The sequence below is a fragment of the Orcinus orca genome, chromosome 1 (genome assembly GCF_937001465.1).
Source record: "Orcinus orca chromosome 1, mOrcOrc1.1, whole genome shotgun sequence".
Classification (NCBI taxonomy): domain Eukaryota; kingdom Metazoa; phylum Chordata; class Mammalia; order Artiodactyla; family Delphinidae; genus Orcinus; species Orcinus orca.
The window spans coordinates 40816571-40837119 of NC_064559.1; the positions used below are offsets into that span (position 1 = coordinate 40816571).

Genomic DNA, 20549 nt, shown 5'->3' on the forward strand with positions numbered 1-20549 from the left:
CAAAATGAGCATGAAAGGTTGACAATACACTTACTCAGTGGTGCATCTCTCGTGACTCTTAAGTCATAATGACATGCTAAGTTCTGATCCTTGAAGAATGGAGAGTGTATTGTTCTTTCATAGTCTTATTTTTATTTCCAGTGTTAAGCTGTTTACTAATAAAGATGCCTGTTTGGTAGCTTCGTTGCTTTTTCGGTTTTTGGTTTTTTGTTTTGTTTTGTTTAAAATAAAAGAAGCTTGTGCTTCCAAAAAACACTGGTGTTATGTTTTTGTTTTGTTTTGTTTTTCCTGTGACAGCCCAAACTATATTGTATTAAGTTCATTAGGAACTGTCATCTCATACGTGTATTTTTGTTTCTTCACCTCTAGGCACAGACCCCACAGGCTCCTCGGACTCTGGGTCCATCACCTCCTGCCCCATCATCCACTCCAACACCAACAGCCCCCATTGCCACTCTGAACCAGCCTCCACCACTTCTTCGTCCAACACTGCCTGCTGCCCCTGCTCTTCACCGGCAGCCTCCTCCACTCCAGCAGCAGGCTCGGTTCATCCAGCCCCGGCCAACTTTAAATCAGCCTCCACCACCTCTCATTCGCCCTGCTAATTCTATGCCACCCCGTCTAAACCCAAGACCAGTGTTGTCCACAGTTGGTGGTCAACAGCCACCATCACTTATCGGAATTCAGACAGATTCACAGTCCTCACTGCACTAAGATTAAATTGGACAGAGCTGCAGTAACTTTTCACCCCATCATTATACCAGTGCTCACCTGACTGATGCAAAAGAAGAAAGAATAATCCTTCCTAGATACTGAGGCTGCAAACTAGTTCTGTGGCAGTGGGCTAGCATAAGTAGATGCCTAAGAAATTTTTTAGTTCACGCAACTGAAATGTTATACAACAGAAAGCCTACAGTTAGCCTCCTTTCTAGAGTATACATTCAGCGACATGATCTCATTAAAGGAAAAGAGATTAAGTATTCTATATACCGAGGGTTTTTGTTTTGTTTTTACTGTATTTATTTTATTGAGAATCTTTATATTCCTGCCTCTTCATAGTCAAGGCTCTTAGTACAGGAATATTGACTTAGGAATTGTGAAAACTCCTTAAGTTTCATAAGTTAAGGATGTTCGACTTTTTCTCTTTTTTCTTTAATTTAATTTTTAACATTTTCCTATGTTAGGAGTGCAAGAATAGATAGCCTGCATTTCAGATTTTGACATATGTTCATTTAATGCATATTTAAGAAATTATAGCTGCATATCCCTTTTTTCAAAAACTCTTGCTTTTTTTCCTAAAGGAATTTAAATATATTCCTTTAAAAGAAAGCAATTTAATCAATTGCAAAGCAATTATATGAACCCACAAAGAATGTACTGAACCTGCTAACTCTTTAACACACAGTTTAGGGGTCCTAGTGCAAAGTCCTTGCTTAAAGGTCATTGACTTGCCGTCTTGCAGTAGTAAGAGGATCGGAATAATAATTTTACATATAAATGAGGATTTAATCTGTTAAAGTACAGTGTCTTTAAGTTCCTTGAAAATTGAGTTAATTTTGATTTTTTTTTTAATCTTTCTAAATGCTATCTGCTTTTAAGTAGTAGTTGCCTACATTGGGGACTTTAGAAGAGAATTATATTTTGTCAGTTATGTGGAGATAGTGATTATGGAAGCATTTATTTACAGTACCCTTTTTGTGTTTAGGTTCTGAACTTTAAATTGCCGTCAGACTTATTAATATGGTCTGTATTTAATATAAAGGATGTTTTCTTGATAAATCTCTATTGTACTATTTGGATGCATTTGTGTATTCCTTGCAGCTGACCTGTACTTCTGGGTTTGGTTTAGGGTTAAATCATCAACATTATTTCATAAAATAAATTTAAGAATTTGTTCTGTGTTATCCAAAGATGTATCAGTATATTGTCACAATTGTGCTGTTAACTTAAAATGCTGAGACCCCTTTTATAAAGAAACAAATAATTTCAAGTCTTCTTAATTCAACACATAATCATTAAGCACCTACAAAGAATATTTTACAAGTGATAGTATTTCAACAATGTATTACTAATATTTTTGATACAGTGATTTCATATTGGAATCATGACCTGTGCAAAGGGACAGATCTCTTAGATTGCTATACTAGTGGAACTTAAGCTAAATGTTTGCACATTCACATTCTCACATTTAGAACTATTTCACGAAATGGTCAACATCAAAGGCCCTAGTTTATATTTCGAGATGTCATATATTCCCCAAATATTGGGTAGTCCCTACCTTTGGCTCTAAAGTGTTAACGAGCTATTGACTTAAATCCATTGATTAGTTTTAATTTTGAAGTTTAGACCACTTCTTTCCATAAGGACCTTAACTGCTGGCATAATCTAAAACTTTTTCCAGGATGTGTTCTTTCTCTCTCATTGGATCACCTTATGATTTAAAATTCCTAATATTCAAGAATTTATACTTATTTTTACTTTAATAGCCATGGGGACAGTTATATATCTTAAAGGAAAATATCTAAAGCATTTTTTAAAGTATTTAGATTGTCTTGCATATGTGCATACTATACAGCTTCTATTGTCTTGTCTCTTGTCAGTAGACCTTCAGTATACAGTGTGTGGGATATGTGAGTCAAGTTGGTCAGCACCAGCGTCTGTCCAGCTGTTAAGTATATTGTGATTCATTTAAAATCCATTCTATCCCAACCATGGGCAAAGGTGCTGTATCTGAGGGATGTGCTGTAATTTGATTTACGTACACTAGAGCACACAGTAGAAAAATCTTAGCTTCATTAGTAATATGACACATGTATATAGTGAGATGTCTTTATTGTGTGCTTTGCATATTTTGTAAATATTTTGCACGTCATTATTTTTCTTTTTTGTTTAAGCAGTGTTTGGCCTGGAAGAGTGATATGCTTGCTGCTTAATCAAAGGATTAAAGAGTTAAAGATGTGTATGTCTTCTATTTTTATATAATTTCATGTTGTATGAGAAATTTAGGACCTCTTCACTGTGAAATTCTAAATACTGATTTTTATAAAAAGGAAAAAAAAAAGCAAAACCTGAAAATCTTTTAATGACCATTTCATTAATTTCAAGTTTATCAGTTTAAAAAAAAATCTACACCCAAGTATTTTTTTCATTACGTAACTAAAAATAAATCACGCTGTTGATACATCTGGTGATATTAATAAAAATTATTTTTCTATATGATTTAATTCCAGTGTAATACGATGGAGGTAAAAGTAGGTTATGATCAAAACTTTTTCTTAATAGTCTTATAATAAAGTGAGTAAAATATAATGTAAAATAAAGGTGAAAGAACGTCAAATTCTGTCTTAATATAGGCCTACATTCTTTTTAGGAATAGATGTAGAGAACAAGCCAAAAAAACCTGGCAGTCATGATTTTCAACTATACTAAGAATGTTGCAAATACTTTGGTTAAAGTACCAAGTTTAGTTATTAAATATGTTGTATTCTTTTAATGTTTCTTCCTGCTATCAAAAGAATATTATCCATGGATATTAGTAACTGCTGATCACTTAACACTGGGGTGTCAGTGTCTCCTCAAAAATAATAATCTGACTTAGAACTCAAAGGAGGATCTCTGTGCTTTCCTGAAATAAATGATGAATACATTCTGATAATAGGAAACAAGAAAGTGTGTATTAGTTTTTTAATTTGGACATTCATTATAGATATATCATTCATAAGATTACAGAGTAAGTGAATACAGAAGGAATCCAAGAACCAAGTTTGAGAAAGCATGCTATATTATAAAATGTCTACAAGAAGGTACCTCACTTTTTGATGCATTTGTGGGGGTACCTTAACTGCCCTCTCTTAGGAGAAAAAATAGGTCACATGTAACTCCTCCCAAGTTAAATCTTGATTAACTGCCTTAGTGAAGGAATGTTCTGCAACAATAAATTTTAGTAACAATGGAGTTTGGGAGTAAAACATTAAGAGGAATGTTCCTAAATGTGTGACTGTGTCTAAGAGGCCATGTGGCGTTATCTTCCCTTCTTCTGTTATCAGAAGAACACTTAAGAGAGAAACAATGAAGACCAGAAATTAGTGTTGGATTGAGATGTTTGCAAATTGTCTATACCAGATTTAAAGTAGGCTATTGATAAGGAATGGGTCTTTCTTTGCATTGTGGTGACTTAAACTTTACAATCTTAAAGCTGGAATTTGGGTGAGCAGTCTCAGAAAAAGATGCTGGGAAAGTGAAGTGGAGATATCTAGGAGCAGTCTTCACGCTGTAAATGGCATGAAGGGTAATCTTCCAGAATGCTTTATAGAATTATCTTTTTTTTTCTGGATTATTTTAAGAAAGGTTAAATTTTTATTCTACTTAATTTAATTTTATTTAAATATATAAGGTACAATTACCGATAACTAAGAAGATCCTGAATAATACCACAACACAAGATATCTATCTCTTGAGGTATCTATCTAGCTTACTGCCCAGAGCAGCTTTCGTAATTTGCAGGATTTGGCTTCAAAAGGCCTTTATTCCCAAGGCCATTTTTGTTCACATGCTGTGCCCTTTCCAAAAGAGAATTTGAAAACAATCAGAATTGTTGAGGGACTTGTCACTTGACTTATATATAAAAAGTTCTCCCTGTACCATGGTGACTCTTCCAACTCCACTGAAGTTACTTCACCTCCCTGTGCCTCAGCTTATTTATTTTTCTTCCCACCCCAAAGTTTGGTGAAATGACAAGAAATACAAAAACAGAAATAGTGCTTAACAGTGCTGGAAAGCCAGAGAAGGTGCCACCAGCAGATAGAGACAGACTTATGACAAAAACCTCAGAATTAAAGAAGCTCCAACTCCGCGAAGGCAAAAGAGCGGGAAAACACTGACATTCTCAAAAGGATCCCATAATAACCTCAAATTCGAGGGATATGGAGCAGCCTCCAAGGATTCCTGCTTCCCGGTATTCATGCCATTGTGTGCGAGCTGGACTTAGGGACTTGCTTCTGACCAAGAGAATACAGCAAAGGTGATGAAATGTCACTTCTGTGGTTAGGCTAAAAGACTGGGACTTCTGTCTTGTTAGTAGATTTCTCTGCTTGCATGCTTTGATGAAGCAAGCTGCCATGTTGGAGAGGCCCATGTGGCAAGGATCTGAGGCAAGCACCCTGCCAACAGCCAGCAGAAAAATTAGGCCCTCAGAATAACAACCTGCCAGGACCTGAACCCTGCCAACAACCACGTATGCTTGGAAGTGGATCCTTCCCCAGTTGGGCCTTGAGATGACTAGAGCTCAGCCAACACCTTGATTGCAGACTATGAGAGACCTTGAGACAGAGAACTCAGCTAAGCTGTGCCCAGATTTCTTAACACCACAGAAACTGTGAATTAAAGAGTGTTCTTTTGAGCTGCTAAATTTTGGAGTAATTTGTTATGCAGCAATAGAAACAAATACAATGAACAAATATATACCATCTTCACAATTAAAAGAAAGTTGGAGTGACTGTATTAATGTCAGACAAAGATTTCAAAGCAAGGAATATTGTCAGAGAGATGTTCACTGCATAATGATAAAGGTGCCAATTCATCAAGAGGATCCTTGATAGAACTGCAAGAAGAAATAGGCAAATCTGCCATTAAAGTCAGTGACTTAAATACCCATCTCTTAATAGTTGATAGAACATGAAAACCCAAAATGAGTAAGAATATAGAAGATCTGAACAACACTATCAACCACTTTTACCTAATTGAAATTTATAGATCATTCCACCCAACAACAGCAGAGTAAACATTCATTTCATGTGCACATGAAATATTTCCAAGAATAGACCATATTCTTTGCCATAAGCAAGTTTTAATAAATGGAAAAGTGTTCAAGTTACCCAGAATATGTTCTCTAAGTACAATGGAACTAGAAATCAGCAACAGAAATATGGAAAATTCTCAAATATTTGGAAATTAAACAACTCATTTCTAAATAATTTATGGGTCAGAAAATAAGTTACAAGAGAAATTAGAAAATATCTTGAACTGAATATAAGTAAAAACAGTATATAAAAAATCAATGGCTGTAGCAAGTTGTGCCTAGAAGGAAGTTGATAGCTTTAAACGTTTATATTATATAGGAAGATAAAATCAATCATCTAAGCTTTCTTCTTTAAAAGCTAGAAAGAAAAGAGTAAATATAACTTAAAGTAAACACAAGAGAGGAAATAAAATCGTAATTAAAATAAATGAAATAGATACCAGGAAAACAATAGAGAAAAATCCCTGAAACCAGTAGTTGCTTCTTGAAAAGATCAACAAAATAGAAAATTCATTAGTTAGAAAATTTGTTAGATCAAGAAAAAAATTGTGCAAATTATCAAAATCTAGACTGGAAGATGGATTATCACTACATAACCTACAGAAATTAAAAGTATTTGTAAAGGAACCTTATGAACACTTTACATCAACAAATTTGTAAATGTTTTTAAAATGGACAAATTCTTACCACAACTGTCTCAAAAAGAATAGAAAATCTGAATCAAGTAAAGAAATTGAATTTGTGATTAAAAGTCTTCACACTTAGGGGCTTCCCTGGTGGTGCAGTGGTTAAGAATCCACCTGCCAATGCAGGGTACATGGGTTCGAGCCCTGGTCCAGGAAGACCCCACGTGCCACGGAGCAACTAAGCCTGTGCGCCACACTACTGAAGCCCGCTTGCCTAGAGCCCATGCTCCGCAACCAGAGAAGCAACCGCAATGAGAAACCTGTGCACCGCAACAAAGAGTAACCCCTGCTCGCCACAACTAGAGAAAGCCCGTGTGCAGCAATGAAGACCCAACACAGCCAAAAATAAATAAATTAAATAAATTAATTTTTAAAAAAGTCTTCACACATAAAAAAGTCTTGGCCCACATAGCTTTATTGGTGAATTCTATCAAACCCTTTAAGAAATAACGCCAAGCCTACATGAACTCAGAAAATACAGGAGGAAGGAACACTTCCCTATTCATTCTATAAGAGCATTATTACTCTGATTTGAAGCTAGATAAAGACAAGAAAGAAAAAAAAAAGAAACTTCAGACTAATGAACAGAGATGCAAAAATCCTTAACAGATATTAGCAAATAAAATTCAGCAGTAAAAGGATTGCAGAACATAACCCAGTGGTGTTTATCCCAGGAATGCAAGTTTGGTTTAACAAAAGAAATCAATTCATGTAATAATATACCAGAGTTTCACAACCTCAGCACTTTTGACATTTTTGGCTAGATAATTCTTTGTTGTGCATTGTAAGATGTATAGCAGAATCCTCAGCCTTTATCCACCAGATGCCAGTAGCATCCTCTCCCCCACCTCCAGTTTATCAAAAATATCTCCAGCCATTACCAAATGTCCCTCAGGGAGCAAACCCCTCAGTTGAGAATCATTGCAATACATCATATTAATAAAATAAAGGGAAAAGGAAAATGATCATAACAATAGACACAGAAAAGACATTTGACAAAATCCAACACCTATTCCTGATAAAAACTCTCAAAAAACTAGAAATATAAGGGAACTTTCTCAACCTGATAAAAAAACATCCACAAGAAGCCTATAAGTAATATTACACTTAACTGAGTGCTTTCCCCTAGGATTGGAACCAAGCTAAGGATACCTGTTCTCATCACTTCTAGTCAACATTTTACTGGTGGTTCTAGCCAATTCAATACGGCAAGAAAAATAAAGGCTTACAGATGTGAAAGGCAGAACAAAAATTGTCTTTATTTGTAGATGACATGATCTTGCATGTAAAAAATACTAATAAACCTGCAAACACTTATAGAATAATGAGTTCAAGAAGGTCACAGGATACAAGATCAATATAAAATCAGTTGTATTTTTATATACTAACAATGAATGGTCTGAAAATAGAATCCAGATAACAATTTTACTCACCGTAGTATCAAAAAGAATAAAATATTTAACAATATATTTTAACAAAAATGTGAAATAGCTGTTCACTGAAATACATAAAATACTGCTGAGACAAATTAAAGAAGACCTAAATAAATGGGGGGACATAACATATTCATGAATTGGAAAACAATATTGTTAAGATGGTAATTCCCCTCAAATTGCTTTATATATTAAACCCAATCCCTATCAAAATCTTAGCTTTGTTTTGTACAAATTGACAAGCTAATTCCAAAATTTATATGGTATTGCAAGGACCTAGGCCAGAAGCCAGGAAATTTTTTCTCTAAATGGCCAAGACAGTAAGTATTTTAGGCTTTTCAGTCTCCACAGTCCCTGTTGCAACTATTCATCTCTACCAATGTAGTTCAAAAACAGTCATAGAAAATACATAATGAACAGACATGGCTATATGTCAATAAAACTTATTTACAAAAACAAGTGGCAACCCGGAACTTAGATTAACCAAAACAATTTTGAAAAAGAACAAAATTGAGTGACTTACACTAAGTGATTTCCATACTTGTTATAAAGTTGCAGTAATGAAGACAGTGTGATATCAGTGTAAAGATAGACACATAGACCCATGGAACAGAATAGAGTCCAGAAATACACTCACAAATATATGGTCAATTGATTTTCCATGACAGTGCCAGGGTAATTCAATGGCAGAAAGGATAGAATATCTGTATGGGAAAAAAAAAAAAAAGGATGATCTTTAATTCACACCCCCCACATGGACATATATACACTACCAAATGTAAAATAGATAGCTAGTGGGAAGCAGACACATAGCACAGGGAGATCAGCTCAGTGTTTTGTGACCACCTAGAGGTGTGGGATAGGGAAGGTGGGAGGGAGACGCAAGAGGGAGGAGATATGGGGATATATGTATATGTATAGCTGATTCACTTTGTTATAAAGCAGAAACCAATACACCATTGTAAAGCAATTATACTCCAATAAAGATGTCAAAAAAAAAAATTCACACCGCCCACAAAAATTAACTTGTAACGGATTATAGGCCAAGATGTATGATCTAAAACTATAAAGTTTTAGAAGAAAATATAGGAGAAACAATGTAACCAATAGCATGATCTATAATAGAAACAAATTAATAAATTGGATTTCATCAAGATTTTAAAAGATCTTTTCAAAGCCAGAATGTATGTGAACTCTTAGAACTAAATAATAATAACTCTTACAAGTCAATAAAAAGAGAACAAAAAAAAATAAGCACAAGATTTGAAGATATTTGTCAAAGAAGATATGCAAATGGCAAATAAGCACATGGAAAGATGTCACATCATTAATCATAAGGGAAATGCAAAGTAAAGCCACAACAAGGTGTGTATAACACCCACTAGAATGGCTAATATTAAAAAGACTGACGATATCAACCGTTGTCAAGGATGTGAAGAAACTGGAACCTTTTCATACAGCCGGTAGAAATGTAATATGCTACAGTGATAAGCCACTTTGCAAAGCTGTTTGGCAATCTCCAGCAGATTAAATGTACATGTACAACACAACCCAGTAAATTATTCCTAGGTCTACCTAAAGAGAAAGAAAATGTATGTCCACACAAAAACTTGTATTCAAATATTCACAGCAGCATTCTTTCTGTCCCTTTTATTCATAGCAGCATTATTTATAATAGCCCAAAGCTGGAAATAATCCAAATATCTATCAGCTGGTGAATGGATAAACAAAATGTAGTGTATCTATACAACGGCATACTATGCAGCAATTAAAAGGAAGAAACTACTGATATGTGCAACAAAATGGTTGAACCTCAGAAACATTATGCCAATTGACACAAAGTGGTACATGATTATTTACATAAATTTTCCAGAAAATGCAAAACTATAGAAACAGGAAGCAGATCCGCTCTTGCCCGAGTCCAGGGCTGGGAGTGGGGATTGACCGCAAAAGGACAAGGGGTGATGGATTTGTTCTAAAATTTCATTATGGCTATGGTTGAAAAACTGTATACATTTACTAAAATTCATTGATTGGATGAATGGTATTGAAAGTATAACAGTAAAGTTGTTTAAAAAAGGAAAAAGTATGAAACAAAAGTATGTGCAATAGGGACTCCAGTGTTTCCATAATTAGAGGTCCCCATTGTGCCCACAGAAGATCACATGGGATTTCTCAGGACAGAGGGGCAAGGTCATGGAATACTGAGGTGTGGTTGGAATTAAAGACATTTGAACTTTATTTGTCAATTTTTCCCAGGTTAATCCCTTCCTGAGCTTCTGCCTTTCCTTCTTAGTTCTTCTGTCTTGTTTTCTGTGAAACAGAAGATGTGGTTAACCAAGGTATAAGAGCGTTGTTTAAAATCTCTTCATACAGCGTAGCCACCATTCTCAAAAAGAAGAAATACCAAAAGAAAAAAAAGAAAGGTCTTCCTTGTTATCAACTTATTACAAAGTCTAACAAAGCCAAATCATGCCAATCAAACTCTTGATCTTACTTCATGGTTCCTAAGGTTAAATAACAACTTAAAATCTATAGTTTAATGTATTACAGTGAATTAATGTTAGGCAGAATTAATGTTAAAATGTCTTTCCAAAAACTGATGGGAATTTGCATGTGTGAATCTTATTAAAGGTACTGTCAAAATGGACAGAATTCACATTTAGCCAAGCATACAATGAAGACAGCAGGCCTAATTTTAAAATAATAAAAATCTCGTTTCTCCTACAAAAAGAGTGACTATCAGATAATCAGACCATGAACAGAGAACGGGATGGGTGAGTTGTGTGTACTGAGTGGGGGACCCCCTGGAACAAATACAGGTACAACATAAGTCTGTTTTCTTCAAATAGGCACTGAGCCTAGATGAGAATAGAGTGAATCAAGTAGAACAAAAGAAACATGGGTTTTTTTTGAGCTACTAAGCTAAAAGTGCCGCTGCTGGATGCATGTACATATGAGATGTGTATTCATGCCAAAACCTGCACACAAATGTTTATAGTAGTTTTATTCATAATTGCCAAAACCTGGAAAAAACCAAGATGTCCTTCTGTAAGTGGATGAATAAACAAACTGTGATACATCCAGACAATGGATGTACCTTTTGAAAAAGTCTTTGGAAAAGGTTTTTTTTTAGTAAATCTATTTATTTACTTTTGGCTGCATTGGGTCTTCTTTGCTGTGCGCAGGCTTTCTCTAGTTGTGGCTAGCAGGGGCTACTCTTTGTTGCGGTGTGCGGGCTTCTCATTGCGGTGGCTTCTCTTGTGGAGCACAGGCTCTAGGCACACAGGCTTCAGTAGTTGCGGCACGCAGGCTCAGTAGTTGTGGCTCGCGGGCTCTAGAGCTCAGGCTCAGTAGTTTTGGCGCACGGGGCATGTGACGCATGCTCCGGGGTATGTGGGATCTTCCCAAACTAGGGGCCAGGGCTCGAACCCTTGTCCCCTGCATTGGCAGGTGGATTCTTAACCACTGCGCTCCCAGGGAAGTCCAGAAAAGGAGTTTTTTTAAAAAAATTACATCGGTCCTCGGAGAAGCCCCCTTTCCCCCAGCACTCCCTGCCTCTCTTCTGTGGTGGTCAGCACACTGACAAGCAGAGCTGAATAAAGGTTATTTGATGAAAGCAAAGGAGCCTCGCATCACTGGATTAAGAAGTTAAATACAGAAAATCCACAGGCATTCATTCATTTATTGTCTCAAGGCAGGACCTACTTAATGAGAAAGTGCGCATTCTATGTGCTCAGTACCCTGAGGTTTCGCTTTTTGCCTGGGAGGGGTATGCTGCTGTTATCACACTTTCCATGTGTCGTTCCATTACAGGCAAGGACTTTCCATTTTAACTTGCAGCTGAAGTTAGAGGTGCAATGTAAGGCCCAAGGAGAGGATTTTTCCCCCTTATATGATCTCACTGATCTTTCCGTGATAGAAGATATGACCTTTTATCCTGCTCTAACTAACCCACAATATTGATCAGTCTTTGCACAAAAGGTCAGCCCAACGAAGATAATGCATCCATCCATTACTCCAGTAGGTGGCGCCCTCCCCACTCCATCAACACCATCATTCCATTGACAGCCAAGGCTGCCATCTTTTATTCTTATCAATTTATCCAGCAAATTAAACAGCTGAAAGCCATGTCTGAAGTCTGGGGGTAATCTTAAGGTGTTTAGAATAAACAGATTCAAAGTTTATCCCTTTTCTTCTGTGCAAAAATTTAGTGAATAGTCCAACCTGCCCTTATTTTTCTAGAGGAATTTAGCTTGAAAACTGGATTGTTTATAACATTGCAAGTATTTCGAGAACACTAAAACTGCTAAAATTCATCTCCTTCTCAAAGTTGTTTTGTCTGAAGTCACACCAACCATTTCTTTGAGGGGCAAGGTGGCGTAGTGACTAAGAGCCTGCAAGAACCAGACTCCCCAGGTTCGAATCCCACCTCTCCCAAACTAAGAATTTTGCAATTTGGGGCAAAGTGTTCAAAAGATGAATTTTCCAAACTATAAAATAGGGCTGATGATCAAATGGGTAAATATGGGTAAAGCACTGAGCACAGTACCTGGTGTATAATAAAACTTAATGTTAGCTATCATCTGCAAGTATTTTAATGTTTGTTTACATTATTTAATGTATATTTATGTCCTGTCCTTCCCATCCATCTTCAAGTCCTTGAGGAACGAGATAATGTCTCCTTCATCAGACTGGGCTAGGTCCCAGGGTTTGTTTTCTCTATTCTCCCAGACACCCTGCAGAGGATTCTGTGACCAACAAGGGGAACTAGCAACATGTCCTTGAGTTCCAACTATCACCCATCTAAAATTCCTCTACCTTCCCACTTAGGCTCCTAGCCCTGGAGTTGTGCAGCCTCCCCTTCCCACTACTAAAAGATTCACTATCTACCCCAGCATGAGATTTCATCATATTTAAAGTTTGGATATCACTTTTGGGATAAACTGGCTGCTTTATTCAGTTGACGGGGAGAGGGATCTGAAGAGACAATTGAAGCATAGTCAATGACAGTACCAGGGCCCCGAGCATACCCGCATATATGCATACAAGACATTGTGTTTCTAGCCAGTGAGAGGAAATATAACTCTACAAAACCTGCTGTTTACTGTTGGGCTGTATTTGCAGCATGCTGGGCAGCGTGGGGATGGCGGGGTAGATAATGAGAAAGGAGGTGAGTGCAGGCAACCATGCGAGAAGTTGCAGGCAACCATGCGAGAAGTTGCCCACGGGCCCCAAACCACCATGGGGTGGTTTGAATCTGGATTTGTGGCTGTCGCTGAAAAATAAGAGACCAGATAAGGACAGGCTGGCACGGAGCCTGGCTGCTGCTCTAGACCCCCACACATGGTCTTTAGTGTGCCAGTGTCCCTCCCCGTCCCCGGGACGACAACTTTCACCTCTCTCCTGTGTGTTTCCTGCCTGGCTCCTGTGCCTATCTGAGTGGTGCCTGTTATTATTCTTCCCTTTTACGGATGAGTAATCGAAGCCCGGGCGGTTAAGTAACTTTCCCACGGTTGCCTAGCTGAAAGTGAAGGAGCTAGAATTGGAATTCTGGTCCCTTTCATTCTAAAGTCCATGATCCTTATAATCCATCAGTCTTCACAGAGGAGATTTATGTACAGTACAAATATCATTTAGAACATATGCGCATGGAGAGCAGCAGTGTAAGAAAGAGCCCCGTATCGGGGAGCAGGGAGACCGGGACTCAAGGTGAAGCTATGGCACTTGCTGGATGTCATCACTTCATGTCATTTCTCTGGACCTCAGATGGCTCATCTGTAGAATGGGGATGACCAGGCCTACTTCACAAGGTTTTGAAGCTCGAAGGAGATGTCTGGGGAGTCCTTGGAACGGCAAGCTCTACAACTCTAAGGGATTGCTGGGCCAGCAGCAAGGAGGAGGGCTGGCAAATTTGTGCTGCTGTGAAGGAAGGTCGGGAGGGACCGACCTGAGCCAGATCTCAGACCTTGGCTAATGGGTCAAAATATGAAAGGATTGGCTGAGCCTGGTTATCCCTGACTGAAGGGTAAGAATGTGTACACTTCAAACGCCCCTGAGGGAAACCAGAGATGATTTTTATTTGTAGGTACTCACGATTCTAGTGAGGGTAGGTTAGGTCTCTTACGGGCTGGGTAACTGCCTCTCACCGTCCTGCCCGACACTTTCCTGCGCTTCCTCCCGACCCGGGAGCCTGCGCCCCTCACCGCCCCCGCTCCCGTGGCCCCGCCCCTTCAGGGCCCCAGGCCCGCCCTCCTTCCTCGGGGGTGGGGCTCCGAGCGCCGGGCTGCGGGGCTGGGAGCCGAGCCCCCGCCTCGCCGCCGCAGCCCTGGAGTCCTCGCGCGCCTGCAGCCGGGAGCCGGCCGAACCCCCGCCCGCCGGCCCACACGTGAGTCCAGCCCGGTCGCCGCCCGGGGCGGCTGCGCCGCGGGGATTGAGCCCCACGCTGTAGGACAGGAGTGAGGGGACCGAGGAGCGCTTTTCGACTCATCCCATTTACTTTGAAACCGAAAGCGCCGCGGCGGCAGGAGCCCCCCGCCGGGCTGCGGGGACCCGGGCCTGGCTGCCCGTCCCACTCGAGCCCGGTGAGTCCCCGACGGCCGCCGGGAGGGCGCGGGGGGTGGGCGGAAGGAGGCGACGGGGCCCGGACCCGGGGTCGCGGGAAGCCGGAGGAGCAGGTGGTCCTTGATGCGCGCGAGTGGGTGCGGCGTGGGGGGCACCTGGGTTGCGGGAACCCGGAGCGGGTTTTCTTAGCAGAGGAGAGATGTGGCGAGGACGGAAACTGGGGGTCCCGAGCCGGGGAGCGGCTCCAGGGCGTGAGTGTGAACTGGAGGGGCCAGGTTCAGGTCGGGGTGCGCAGGCGGGGGAGGACCTTAAGGCGTGCCCCGCATACCCGCACTGCAAACCCCTGGTTCCCCCTCCATGCCCTTAGGTCCCCCCTCTTTCCACGTTTGCATGACTTTCCAGCCAAAGTATTCTAGAGTGAAACTTTAATGTTGGCATGAATGGAAACCTCCAAGAACTGTTCGATTGAGCGTGCTCATTTAGAACCACCCTCACCCCCAGCCAAGGGGAGCTCAGAGGGGTCTTGCAGGAAACCAAGACTCACAGAGGTTGAAATGAGTTACCCAGGGACACACAGAGAATTGGTGGAAACCAGATTGCCTCCCCCTCGTTACTGCTCTGCAGGGTTTTGGCAGTTCTGAGAATTTTCAGTGAATACTGGGGCCACGCTGTTGCCACTAACCCCTCTGGCCGTCTCCTCCGACTCTTTCGGCTGGTTCTGCCTCCTCCTGCAGCGTTTCCATATTTGGCTATTTCAGATTTACTTTCATCAGAACTCAGTTACCTCGCTGTGGCAGGCAGGGTTGCTCAGGGCTCGCGGTGGGGTTGGTGAAATGAGGCGTGGCTCCCGCCCGGACTGCCCCCTGCGCACCCCACCTTCCACAGCGCCGGGCTCTGACCCGAGTCCCTTGAGGACAGGCCTCTAGTAAGCAATGGGATTAAGTAAATATTTATTGGACACAGGTGCTGGGTGAGAACTGTGGTCGGGTCAGTGGAATGCATTCCTCCTTTCAGAGATATTTGCATTTTAAAAGGAAGACACAAAATACAAAGAAATTGGTTGAAGTGCTTCTGGAAGTAGAGCAGTTCTGGGGGTGTGTGAGATAATTTTAGGCAGGGAAAGGCTGGGCTAGAACCTCTCAAATCCGGAGTGCAGCTGCCTGCTCTGCTTTACACACAGACAGCTGAAGACAGGGGCGTTAGCACAGTTGATGGTTTGGGTGAAAACCTTATCATCTAAACACTCCCACCTCCAACTCTAATTTGGACTGGAGAGACAGAAATTGCTGTAGAAAAGATGAATGTGAGGTGGAAGCAGAAAATGTCTAGCTTTATCAAGGTGCTTTTGTTTTGTTTTTGTTCTTGCTTTGAACTCAGTGGAATGGGTTGGTGCTCAGATGCTGGAACCTCTCTCTCTGGGTCCTGGACATAGGCAGGAGAAAGCCTCCCATCTGAGCCAAACTCTAGAAGTCCTGCCAGAGGGGCGGTGATGGAGGTAGTGACTTTCTCAGGTCCTCGGGGCAGAGGTCTGTGGCTGGCGTAAGGAGAAAGACGGGCAGTGTTTCCATCAGTCCGCAAGCATCACCTGAGTACCCACTGGCTGTGGGTGGCAGAGTAGCGGAAACAATATGGAAAGGAGATGGAGTCGAGTCCGCTGGAAGTACCAACTGTAGGGACTGAGATATTTCAGTGGAGATGACTGCAGAGTGAGGGAGCTGGATGCCTCTGAGTCAGTGCCATTAGGCTAGCCATGAGAAAGGCTCGTCAGCATTTAGACAAACAGATCTCCTGTGATTATCTCAGCTTTACTGGAGAGGACCCTGAGGAAAAACGAATAGTGCCTTGTTTATAAAGCTCTTTCCTTTTCAAAGCATTTTGTCATTGCTCTTGTCATTTTGTTCTCATTTTGTTCTCCACGATACCCTTGTGATTCAAGCCAAAGCAGGATTATTCTCCACATGGCCCAGTTGGTGCGGGTGAAGCACTGAGAAGTGAAATAACCCTTTGGGCTCCACTGCTGGGCCAGGCCTGGGTCTCCAAGGACTCCGGTTCCTCTGCTCCAGGCCCTTCAGCCTGGTTTCACAGAGAGCTACATCTGCCCAGCTCCCCCTCAAGAAGGGTTAACAAGGGGACCCAGACTCTAAAAATGCATGTATGGTCTGTTCCCGGCAACACAGAGCAAGTTCTCCTCCAGACTCTGACCTGGCCACGGCATGAACACACACCCACTCTGTTAGTTCTACTTCGGTTAGTGAACTCAGGGCGAGACCTGTGTCTGGTCTTGTTTGTATTCTGGCATCTGGCACAGAGGAGGCCTAAACAAATGTTGGCCTTGAATTCATTTGAGCTGTGTCTCCCTTGGGCTCTGAGCTGCCAGGGCCTGATGGCTGGGGAACGTGTGCTGGGTGAGGCTCTGGAGAGACAGGTTGAGCTGCCAGCAGGACTGGCTTAAACCCCCGAAGTCAGAGTAGCACCGTCCAGTTGAGAGATAGCCTGTCTCACCTGATGAACTTCTCACTGCCTCCCTGAGAGCAGGGAGAGATAGGTGCTGTTCCTTCCACTTTACCTGGCTGCAAGCCGGACCTCAGAAGTGACTTGAAAGATCTCACAGCACGTAGGGACCGGCCGGGACTCCAGCCCAAGTCTTCAGACTCCAATCCATGTGCTCTTCTCATAGTTTTTTAGCTAGAGGAAGCCAGGATTCTGGGCAGGAGGGCGAGGGAACCAGAAAGGCATGCATCAAAGGCTGCCTGACACCTCTGTCACTGATCCGGGGTCTTTAATAAGAGCTGACAGACCAGGGGAAGGGGATCAGTGGCCGACTCTGCCTCTGAACAGCTCTTCCTGTCCAGGTGATGGCTTTTTCTGACGTTCCTCTGGGGCAGGAGGTATCACCCCAGCAGAGTGTAGTAGGTGGATGTGTGTGTGTGTGTGTGTGTGCGCGTGTGTGTGTGTGTGTGTGTGTGTGTGTGTGTGTGTGTGTGTGTCAGGGTTAGAGGGGAGCAAGCTGCAGGGCAGAAGTCATCCCCAGGGCTGCTGAGGCCATGGTCGGGCCCCAGTGAGTTTGTTGCTTTGCGCAGAGCAAAGCTTTTTGGAAGGTCACACAGTGGTTTTTTCCCCCTAGAGTCCCCGGCAGGCCCTGTCTTGTGAGGAAGTGGGCTGGAGGGCCAGGGGAAAATAAAAGTGAAAATACTCAGTGGTCCTCATAGAAAAATTCGAAGTCCATTTGCAGTGACAATGATGAGCACTTTCTGCATTTTGTTACCTGGAGGCAAGTGGTGGTACAGGCTTAGACGGCGCTGTAGCAAGAGCAGTGTGCACCCAAGTGTCCGTGCAGGTTCTGTGGCCCTGGGGTTACTGATGGAGCCCAGTGAGCGCCCCTCCCTGGGGGTGGGGAGATAGGTTCTTGTGGGAGGAGGTACCCATCTCACTTCCAGCAGATCCTCATGCCTCATTTCTTGACACACACTCCATCAGCTTCCCTCCTTGCCAGTTCAGAACATCCCTGGAATTTCCCCTATAGCTTTGTTTTTCTCTCAAGGAAAAGGTGCTCTCCTGGCCAGCGGGAGGGCACCTTCTCCACCTACACCCCTGATGCAGCTCTCTCCTCCCTCGGAGATGGAGATGGAGACGATTCCCTTCATAACTCCCTGGTCACTGATTCCTTCCCCTCCACCACATGCTCAGTCTCTTAAACAAGAAGACCCCACATTTCCTCTCCCTTTCACTGACCAGCTCCTAGAAAGAGCAGCCAGCACTTGCCCTTGCACTTGGTGCTCTCCTCACTCGGCACCGTGCACCTGCCCTGCTGCTTACATTGCCCTTTGCAAGGCTTCCAGGGCTTGGTAATCCTCAGTCGCCAGCCTGCTCTGCAGCTGTTGCTCAGCTCCTTGGAGGGGGCCACACCGTCCCCACTGTCGTTTCCTTCCTTGACCTCGAGCTTCTCGTCCTCCTCCTGCCCTGTAAGTGTCAGAATGGGGCCAACACTGTGTCCTCGGGCTGGCTTGCCGTTCCTACGCTCCTCTCCCTGGAACCCTCCTGTGCACCCGAGGTTGACCAGCGCTCTTAAGGAAAGGCTGATCAAGTCTCCACCTCTCACCCAGCTCTCTTCTTGGCCAGTTTGATTTGTGATGGATACACAAAATCCTCACCGTGATGTTTCAGGGGCCCCTTAGATACTCGTCCCAAGCTGCCTCTTCCTCCACGTTCTCCCTAACCCTTGCAGAGATCATTGCTGTCCCTTAGCCACCTCTGTCCTGTCTCTCCCCAGCCGGTCCTGATCTACTGTCTATTCCCAGGGCTGCAACCTGAGTTCCTGTCCGCCCCCCACTTTTTCCTGTACTACCTGAACTGTCCATTCACTCGCTTTCCTTCCCTTCTCTTTTCTCTTCCACACTGTTGCAGAGGGGACTCCTTAATGCATAGTCTAATCAAGACCTACTGCTTCCACTAATGGCGTCGTGGGAATAGTATGGGTTTCAGAATCTGGCAAGCTTGGTTCAAATCTGGATTTATGGCTTGCTGGTTGTAGTTGTATGATGTGGGCAAGTCGCCCAACTTCCATGAGCTTCTGTTTTCCCACCAGTAAACAGAGATAGTAATGTCACCCACTTGGGGTTGCTGGAAGGATTAAGTAAGGCAAAATATACACAGAGCCTAGTGTATGGCGGGTTCAATAAAGCTGGTTTTCTTCTCCCGCATGTTTGACAGCATAGGGAGTTGTGGGGTCTCTGGGGAGGTGGAGAATATGCGTCTAGCCTAAAGGCATTCAGACTTAAATTAAAAACAGACAAGCACAAGAACTGCCACATACCAGGGTAGACCATCATTTAAACTAGCCTATTGCTGTCGCTTTGCAATCTCTAGACCAGGCCAACCTCAGGAACCAGAGTCGGTGAACTGGAATGGGGCAGGGCATGGTGGGGATAAGTTGGACCGACCCCTTGGCAGGCAGAGGGCAGAGAAGGGGACTGGCAGCGTGAGATAGAGGAGGCTCAGCCCCAGGGGGTGGGTTTCAGGGGCAGGTTTCCAGTCCTTTAGAAGGACTTGTGGGCAGAGCAGTGCAGCCTTGGAGGAATCATAGTGCTGGGCAGGGAGGCAACACAGGGACCCCACGGAAGAAATAAAACGGATTTAGGAAGCAAAATACAGGCGCTGGCTTGTGTGGCTCACCAGGAGCAGAGCCATTACTTCAGTGGGATCCAGCTGTGAAGTGAGAGCAGGATGAGGAGTGAGGTTGACTTGGGACAAAGTTGCCGGCCAGAGCCCTCTCTGTGCTCCCTTCCTAAAGGGGATGGCTTGGAACAGCCATGCTGGAGGATGGAGGCACGGGGTGGGGTTAAGCTGAGCAGGTCACAGAGGTCCCTCATCTACCTTCAGGATGTTGGGATTCTGAGGAAGAGGCTGGGCAGATATCTGTGGTACAACCTAGGAGAATTTCCCATGCTTCCCTGGGTTCAAGGCAAACTAATGTACTATGAAGTGAAAGCTTGAGTGTTAAGTAGATGCAGAATAAATAAAAGAAGTGATTCAGCAACTGGATGGGATCATTCCAGGAAGCCCTCCTGAGGAGTGAGGAAGGGGGACAGACGGGAGGGAGAGGAGGGAATGTTGAACCACGGGCAAAGGCTTTTCTGAGGGATAAAGGAAGGAAGGAATAGTTGTTCTTAATGTATGGGAAGTAGATTATTCTAGAGCAGATTGATATTGAGGTGGTTTATATGAAAAAAACCTAATAATTTGGGATGTTGCTTGAACCTCTCCATAGCACTCCCATAGACTTCCTGAAAAATGCCCAGTGCCATGTATTTGCTTTGGACGGGCAGACACTAAATTCTTTCAATCTTTCTGTGATGCTAATTCACTGACACTAGGTCTTTCTAACAAGTGTGACTGCTGTAACCCCTGTCTCTTCCACCTCATAACTGTAATGCGGAATTTTCTCAGTGTCAGCTCCCTTTAGACCATGTTGAACAGCGGCAGGGCCTTCTACACCTGACTTACCTATTCCTAACTTTCTTCACATCGTTTCTCCTTCCTGGAATGCCTCCTGTTTTAATCTACTGATCC

The 20549-nt window shown here is 42.8% G+C and overlaps 2 protein-coding genes across 14 annotated transcripts in view; both read left to right on the forward strand.

Annotated features, from left to right (window-relative positions):
- The window catches only part of RCOR3 (REST corepressor 3), a 50205-nt gene extending 47247 nt beyond the window's left edge, over window positions 1-2958 (forward strand). For all 6 annotated transcript variants that reach the window (XM_049701479.1, XM_049701489.1, XM_049701484.1 and 3 more), the window contains one exon: window positions 370-2958. In XM_049701479.1, coding sequence (XP_049557436.1) covers window positions 370-714 — 345 coding nt within the window. In that variant the 3' untranslated portion in view covers window positions 715-2958. The remainder of the gene's footprint in view (window positions 1-369) is intronic.
- An 11225-nt stretch (window positions 2959-14183) lies between these two features.
- TRAF5 (TNF receptor associated factor 5) overlaps window positions 14184-20549 on the forward strand; it is a 49808-nt gene continuing 43442 nt past the window's right edge. For 6 of the 8 annotated variants that reach the window (XM_049701475.1, XM_049701477.1, XM_049701448.1 and 3 more), the window contains exon 1: window positions 14190-14500. The gene's annotated coding sequence lies outside the window, so the exon portion shown is untranslated. Of the gene's footprint in view, window positions 14501-20549 lie in introns of all 8 variants that reach the window. The other 2 variants (XM_049701455.1, XM_049701457.1) reach the window with 2 other exon arrangements.